Genomic DNA, 8591 nt, shown 5'->3' with positions numbered 1-8591 from the left:
TTGACTCGAAATACTACTCATCAAGTTTATATATATATATATATATATATATATAAAGTAGTATTTAAAAAAAAAAACTAATTGACTACAAGGCTACAAAGATTTATAATCAATTAAAATGTTGATTGAGAAAATAGAATAAAAATTATTAATTTAGATTCAAATGATGTTTTAATATAAATAATAAATTTTAAATCTTGCTCAAACCCTTATTGTCTATGGATACATGATTAGGGTTGCTAAAAGGATTTTTTGTTCGTGAACAGCTCCTGTTCGGCTCGTTAAACAAACGAGTCAAACACGAACACACTTTTTGAGCTCGAAATGCTCGTGTTCGGCTCGTTTACATCTGAGCATGACTCGCTCGTGTTCGGCTCGTTTACACCCCTAATTGTATCAGAGTTCACTTCATCAACTGTTTATGGGAAGGATGTTTAAGCAGTTCAACTGAAAAAGCAACCTTCTCAACTTTCTGCAATGGTCCCTCAGTGTCAGTTTCACTCACACACCCTCAAGATTGAAGAAAAAGGAGATCGAAGAAAAGATTTCAGCTTTCTGCAATGCACCCTCAGTCTCAGTCTGCCTCACCCTCCCTCAAGATTGTAGAGAAAATGGAAGATTGAAGATAAGATTTCAGCCTAATCACACACCATGATTCTCACTCTCACTCACATGCTCTCCCTCAATCACCCCGATTCACACCCTCAAAATTGAAGAGAAAATGAATATTGAAGATAAGATTTCAGCCTAATCACACACCCTGATTCTCACTCTCACATGCTCTTCCTAAATCTCATAATCCAAAATACTTAATTATTTTCAACAAACACTCTCACTCACATACTCTCCCTCAATCTCATAATCCAAAATACTAATTTATTTTCAACAAAATCTCAAACAAAAATGTTATAAAGGAGAAGTAAACCAAATTCTAATGAGATCAGTTAAGAAGAACATCCTATGGGTGGCCTGAGAAATCAAATTATTACAAAACAAAAAGAAAAAGAAAAGGACAATGAAAGCATGATTCATTCTTAGTTTATTCAATGAAGAAACAGATATCACAACAAGATGTGTCATTCACCAAAAACTTCTTAGTTACTCAAGAAAGAGTTTTGATGTATGATTTCTGTTAATAAAACAAAAACAACCGTAAAGTCATGTCAACCGAAATTTAATCTAATTTTGAAAATATATGTGAATTCAATATACATATAATTGTGATTTTTGAAAATAGTATTTTAATTTTTGAAAAAAAATATATTAGACCAAATAAATCTCATGTGTCTGATAATTTAGATAATTGAGCACAATATTTTAAGTGATACACTATCTCAAAAGATAAACACACCACTTAATAGTAGGTTCAATCATTTAAAATAAGAAATTTATGACTCTATTTTTGGTCGGTGAAACTTTTGTATGTTGACCAACAAATTTCTCCAATTAATATTGAAGATTAAGTAGGGTTTATTGTACCTAAGTTCATTAGCTTCCTATAGAGGCAAACCCCTATAGTTAGTTACATCTTAAGTGACCGAAGTCACTTAAAAAAACTCTTGATAATGATTAGAGGTATTTGCCTTAAAGATTTCAAAGTTTTGTTTTGAAGGTTGGACAAAGAAAAATCAAATGGGAGTGGATCAAATAGGCACAATTATTTTAGGAATCCAAAGGAAAGAGAAAGTAGGGGATGTCACAAATCTTGAGGAAAACCTCAGTGACTTCTCAAACTATCCTACTATTTAGCTTCAATTTTGAAGATAATGTTCTTTTAATATTTTAATCCCGTAGATTTTATTATTTAAAGCTTACATTTATATGGTATACAATCATTCAAATAGCCTGAAAGATAGGAGAATTTATGACATATCGAATGACGGCCTCGAAATTCTAAAAGAGTTAGGGCTTATATTGCACAATATGATTGTGTAATAGCCTAAAGGATAAGGTGAATATTTATGTCGCACTAGGCAGACAATCTCGAAATCCTATGGCTTGTTGTTTGAACTAGAAAATGTTTAGCTGATGGAGACGTCATTTGCTCTCTCGAAGATGTTCTTCTGTGTGTTGTGACATCGTCATGCTACCCAAAAAGTCTGCTCCAAGCTCCTTGTTGTTGTGGTAGCTCCAAGGTTTGCAACTTATATGTCATGTTTTGTTTATGTTAGGTTTTATTAATAGAGCATTTTGGGAGAATTTTAATTTAAGTTAAGCAACACCAGTCAAAATCCCACGGTTCTGTTGTCCCGACATCACTATTTTCTTTCGAATTTACTTAGCCTAAACAGGTTGTTAAGCTCATTTAGACAGGAGAATTCTCGTTAGCAACCGTAGGTTACCTTATTCGAGAGATTCTCACAAATTCAAAAGGAGTAGATTAAGTGTGTTCAAAAGGGTTTAAAGGTGTATTAAATTTTTTGAAAGTGTATTCTTGTTTTGCAAGTATTAATAGTAAAGCAATCATAGTAAAATAAAGTGACATTAAGATAAGATAAAATAATAGAATTGATATAAATAAAAAGTAAATGTGTACCTGACACTCCCGTTGTTGCTGCATGGTTAATATCATGAACATAGTATAATTGTAGGAAATTTAAATAAATTGTAAGAAAATCGAATATAAGAAAATCCAAACTAGTCATAGAAAACAAGAGTAAGACAAAACCCGACGTCACATATAAAACACCTGGATTTAGTGTATGAATTTAATAAAGGTGGAGGCTCAGAGATAAACTGTGTGCTTTATTTTCCAACAGTTTAAGGAGGGCAGTTCCTGACCTCGATCTGAGTGATTAGCCTGTGGACCTTTATAGATTTCTTATGAAAATTCATTAATTTTTCATGCATGTGAAGTTTGCTTTAGCAAAAAAAAGTATTCACGTAAAAAAAAAGGATTGGTGTTATCTTATATTGTAAGTATCTTATAAAACAATATGATTCACAAGCTAATTATTCTAATCAAGCTAAGACTACCGACAACCTAAGAATGCTAGGGGCAACTCCTACCACAACTGGTGAATAGTATCATCGGATCTATCCTCTCTCTTTATTTTGAATCCTCAAGTAGAAGATATTATTTCAATTCCCACTTTGTATCCCTTACTTGGCACACATAAGCATTTTCGTCACTGCCCTCGCAACCTAAACCTTCGACTTACACAAGCTCGGTGATCCATATGTGGTAAAATATTCCCAGTTGCCCACGAGGATTTTAATACCTTATTCAAGACTCAAATCTTTGAGCATTGAGTTATTAATGTAGGATAAGTAGTGTAGGGTATTTTACTGGAAATGTGAATTAACGGGCCCCGAGTCATATATTGGTGGGTCTTTAAGATTTTGAGGATGATTTTCTTCAATAAAGCATAATAGGTTTGAATATCCTTCAAAATATCCAAAAGATTGCAAAAATGTTCGGGGCATGACCCTAAACATCTTTTAAATTATCTGAGTCATTTCGAGTTCATTTTTACTTATCATTTTATTGAATTAATAATCCTTAGTTATATTAGGATTTAGTTGTGGTGTTTTAACTTATGTTTTAATCATCCCATGAGTAGGGTAACTGAGCATTGCTTTGATGTTTCATTTAGGAATTATGTGGGTGGACACCCTTAAGGGTAAATTTAGTTATTAAGGAATCCTTACCTCTTCAATAGAAAATTGAGTTTGTAGTGTTTTAAAGATATTATAATTGATTGTGTTTTCTTTTCTAAATCTCAATAAGTGATTCTAGAGCAAGCCTAGCTCACTACTAAGCTCTTAAATATCTTAAGAGTAGATTTATAATTTTGAAAAAAGGTTTAAATGAAATGACCTTAATCCTTATTAAAAGATTGTATTATTACTAAATCATTAGTTTGGGGCTTCAAATTAGTGGGTTGTCATCAACCTAGATCAAGCCCTTCACAATAGGTTCATCCAACTTAATTAACTTCCAAACCACAACAATTTAAAAAATCATATTTTTGCTCTTTTATATAAAATGGCATGAATTGATTTTTACCCTTTAACCCTTTATGTTTCAATCATTTAAGAGAGTTAATTATAATCAATATTACTCATTTACTTAAATTTTCATAATTACTATTTTGCCCCTAAGGCTTTTCACTTCATAATTCTCTCAATTTAACTCAAGTGACTTTGAGACATTGTTGCTACACCACACATGAGTTAATTAAAACATAAGAAGAGACTTTAAATTTTTCTAATTTTTATTAAAATTTTAATAATTATCTTAGTCCAAAAATAGGAATTTTTAAAGTTAATTAATTTAACTGAAACATAGCTTCTGTCCTTAAGAAATTTTTGGGAGGTTTACATAAGTCAAAGAACCACTAGAAATAATTTTTGAGAATTTTTTAATTATATTTTAATTTTTTACAATTTTTAGTTGATTTTAGTTAATAAATAATTATAAAATATAATTTTATTTCAAAATTTTATTGTTATATTTTTCATAAGCCTCTTTGACTTTAGAGAACTCAGAGAAATTACTTTTATATTTTTTTGATTTTTAATCCATTTTTTATAATTATTTTATCCACAAATATGAAAAAATATATTTGAATATTAAAATGTATTCTTATGCCTTTAAAAATTTTCGAACACATTTTTGAGTTGTTAAGTTAGCACATTAAGTGCATTCCATAACCACTCTCTTGTTTCTGTAGTTGAAGGTGATTTCAATAATCATTATCTCATTTCTGTAATTGTACAAATGGTTTTTTTATAAATAGAAGACTCTACAATGAATAAAAGGACTTTTGCCCCTAACTTTCCGCTTGAAAATTCTTTATCGGTCTCTCTCTCTCTCCCTCTGCTGTCATCTACCTCCTGGCTGCAACTCTAGAGGCGTGTTTTTTATCAGACAATCTATGATTCAGCATATATAAACCTTATATATCACATCAAAAATATTGTTATTTTAATTTTTAGAATGTGGCATGTAACTTCACATAAATAGGTATAAATAGGTAGTAAGTAGGTAAGAAACTAAAAATTTAGGTGTTGGATACATAAATATATAGGAATTGTGGGATGTATGTAAATCTTCCTAATAATAAAACTAATAACAGCAAAATATCTACCTATTAAAATAGTATCAGATGGTATGGAAGGCTATATATTTTCATTGCTAAATGCACAACTAACACACATCTCAAGGAGTAAAACATTTATATTAATTATATTCTCATCTTCTTTAGGATTTTGACAGGACTAATCGATTTATTTTGGAGCACTTTACTAATCTAATAATATCCAAAATAAAATCTCTGCTTAAGTTATTCCTTTTCCAAAAATTTTTAAAATGCTAGGTCGATCCTCCAACGACAAGCTGTGATATGAAACGACAAAAATTCACCGTTCTTGCGAAAAAACTTACTGAGACGTTCGTCTCCCAGGATTTTAAACCAAATTTTTATAGAGGTTGATATACGCTCCAACCGAACCGAACGAAAGCTCGCTGCGTCCTCAAATGAAGCCTTAGTCAAATCAATGAGATATACAACGTCTACACGTTCATTTTATGGATGCCTTCAAAAAGTGATTTATATGTTTAGGGTTATTCAAATAATTGTTATAAGAAAATCATCAAATCACATCTTTATAAGTTCTATTAAGTTTCAATTTACAATTTTAATTTCATCATTTATATGTAAATGCACCGCAAATAAATATTTTAGGTATAAGTTGTTCTCAAGCACAAGCCTTTTTCGAGTGTGTTTACATACCTGACACCTAAACATCAACTACATATATGCTATCTTATGTGCATAGAAATATATATTTTACGTTTTAAAAGTAAACATAGTGGTATTTCTTATGTGATATAATATATTTGGGTGGTATAAATGTAAGAAGTTAAACATAGGGGTGTCACATATGACAATAAATAGGAATTGAATGATACGTAGGTAAGTGCACCCAAAAAAAAAATATTATACTTGTCGAAACACTAAATCTAAAATATATACATAGAATTATACTCCATATGTGATCACCAAAATCAAAACTATTTTAAAAAATGAAAGTAAATGGTTTATGATTTGAGGTAGTTGTTTGAAGAAGCAGTCGTAATACTGTTTATTCAAAAAATTACGGTGGTTATTAAAAAAAACAAAAATTAAAAAGTTAGAGCGCATCTTTTTAGCTAAGTTTGGTTGCAAAATGCAATTTTCACGTGCAACATTTTGAAAAAAAACAAATAAAAGATAGTTTTGTCAAACTCAAAAATCTATGTGTATGTGACACTGCCGCCCTAAACACACCCTTAATTGGGCCGACTTATAATTTCATATGACAGCACGAAAACTTAACTGAAGCCGTCCTATTCTATTAAAAATAGGTCCCTAAACTAGATATACGAACAATGTCCTCATATAAATAGAATATCAATCATAAAAATTAAAATTAATTTTAAATTAAAAAAATTGAATTAACAATGCTTTACATTAATTTATTGCAAAATGAGAAAAGTGTACATTGTCATCACAATTGATCTTATAAAATTTCTATCATCTTAATATTATCTTATAAAATCTTGTAAAAAATTCTTTATTTTGTCAAATATATGTTAAAATTAGACAAGAAGGATAAGTAAAGGAGGCTCACACAGTCGAGTGCGTGAGGGCCAAAATGGCGGCCGCCATCGCTTCCTTACTCATGCTTCCGACCAAGCCGAAAGCTCTACCTCCCGTCGCATCCAGCGCTAGATGCTGCAACGGAGTTCTTCGCCACCGCTCGCCGCTCATCAAAACCCTAGCATTCTATACCAGTCTTACCTCGATTGCTTTTCCCAATGGTAACAATTTACTATGTCTTATCCTCTTCGCGCTCCTTTGCAAACAGATTGTTCTTTTGCAGGAGGAGCCCCAATTAGGGCATTGGAGAAGCCGAAGTCATTGCGGAGGTTAGTTGTCTGCGAGGTGGCCTCGAAGAAGAGGGCTGATTCAGCGTCGAAGAGGGCTCGGCAGGCCGAGAAGAGGCGCATCTATAACAAGGCTAAAAAGTCTGAGATGAAGACCCGGATGAGGAAGGTATCATGTTATTTAAAACACTTCCTTCCAGATTTGTGATTATGGGCATCTTGGACTGTTTGTAGTAGTTTTTTCTGACTAGCCGATAGAGAATTTTGTTAATTGGATTCTTTCTCGCGAAAATCATGGATTACTGAACTGATGAGATGAACTTGTTGAAAGCATTTGGGTATTTGGCCAGGTGGATTTCTGCTAAACTAGTGTTTCTGAAGGTTTTACGGATTATCAGTGAAGCCAATGCCAGAAATCAACTAGAAAGTATTTTTGTAATATTGACTTTAGAGGGCTCACCTATTTGGCAGCGCTATTTGTACCTTGACCTTAAAAAGCTTTCGTTTTGTATGTATAAGATGATTGGGAAATTTACATACATACCAGGCCGTTCTTAATTCTTATGCATTTACATGTCTAGCAGCTAAAGTTTTCTTTATAATACCTTGGTATTGAAAACTTATGAATGAAAGGTCTATTTCACTTTTAAAAAGTTAGTGATAGCATGTAAATATACATGTCAAAGATTTGAGTGATAGGTATGTAAATATAAATGATTAGGTGTTAGATATGTAAATTTAGAAGAATTGTTTTGCTTTTTGTTTCCAGAGGCTACACATAACTGGGCTTCTTGTTCTGAAGGCCTGGTCTTTTTTGCGAATGGTTTACACAAACAATGTTTAGTTTTCACTGGGTTATTTTCATTCTACAAAGTTTTTAATTTGTTGGTACCTGTTTCAGATATAACCTTAATTTTGTGCCAAAAACTATGCATATCAATGGTTATTTCAACAGAAACTTCACCCTTGCTAAGCTTCTTCTAGAAACCTAAGCCTTCTAACAATTGTATTGCAATGAAATACTTGTAGAAAAGTAGGAGATGCTGAAGATGATAAGAGAAGAGGTGTTGGAATAGTTAAACCTTGAAGTGCTAACTTCTGATCCTGACATCACTTAGGGCCCGTTTGGGCTGCGGTTTTTGCGCGGCGCGGCCTGGAGCTGCTAATTTGTGTCGTTTGGGGTGGTGTTTTTCTTGTGGCGGGGGGGGGGGGGGGGCGGGCGGGAGGACGGGGGGGGCGGCTTTGGTGCCCATGAGTTGTGAGCCCACGCGCAAGCCTTCCCTGACTACATATGACCGTATTTCGGGTACGCAATATCATATCAAAAATCTCATTTTTTAACTTTTAAGAAGTGAAGTACACCTTCTTAAGCATAAGTAAGGTTACATGTATATAAAAATTGAAGTTTAGGTGTCAGATACGTAAATGTATAAGAATTGAGTGTTATGTAAAATCCTCCTAAAATAGTTTATGACAAAAACTAAATAAGTGGAATTAAACTTACTCCAACAATAACGAACTTTTATTAGTGTCTTCCTAAGCTAAATCCTGGTCTTTTGTTAAATTTCAAGGAAATAGTTAAAGCAATGGTATTTTTTATTTGTCATGAAAGATTTGGGTGGTATACATGTTACAAGTAAAGCTCGGATGTTAGATATGTAAATATACTACAATTGGGTGGTATTTATGTAAATGCCAAAAAAAAAAAAAAACACTT

At 32.3% G+C, this 8591-nt stretch overlaps 1 protein-coding gene across 1 annotated transcript in view; it reads left to right on the top strand.

Annotated features, from left to right (window-relative positions):
* The first annotated feature begins 6585 nt into the window (after positions 1–6585).
* LOC110033062 (30S ribosomal protein S20, chloroplastic-like) overlaps positions 6586–8591 on the top strand; it is a 12074-nt gene continuing 10068 nt past the window's right edge. Inside the window, exons 1-2 of the mRNA XM_020736924.1 lie at positions 6586–6808; positions 6871–7043. Of these exons, the coding sequence (XP_020592583.1) occupies positions 6643–6808; positions 6871–7043 (339 nt within the window). The 5' untranslated portion in view covers positions 6586–6642. The remainder of the gene's footprint in view (positions 6809–6870; positions 7044–8591) is intronic.

This window comes from Phalaenopsis equestris, unplaced genomic scaffold (genome assembly GCF_001263595.1).
Source record: "Phalaenopsis equestris unplaced genomic scaffold, ASM126359v1 Scaffold000002, whole genome shotgun sequence".
Lineage (NCBI taxonomy): Eukaryota > Viridiplantae > Streptophyta > Magnoliopsida > Asparagales > Orchidaceae > Phalaenopsis > Phalaenopsis equestris.
This window is presented reverse-complemented; position numbering and strand designations above follow the sequence as displayed.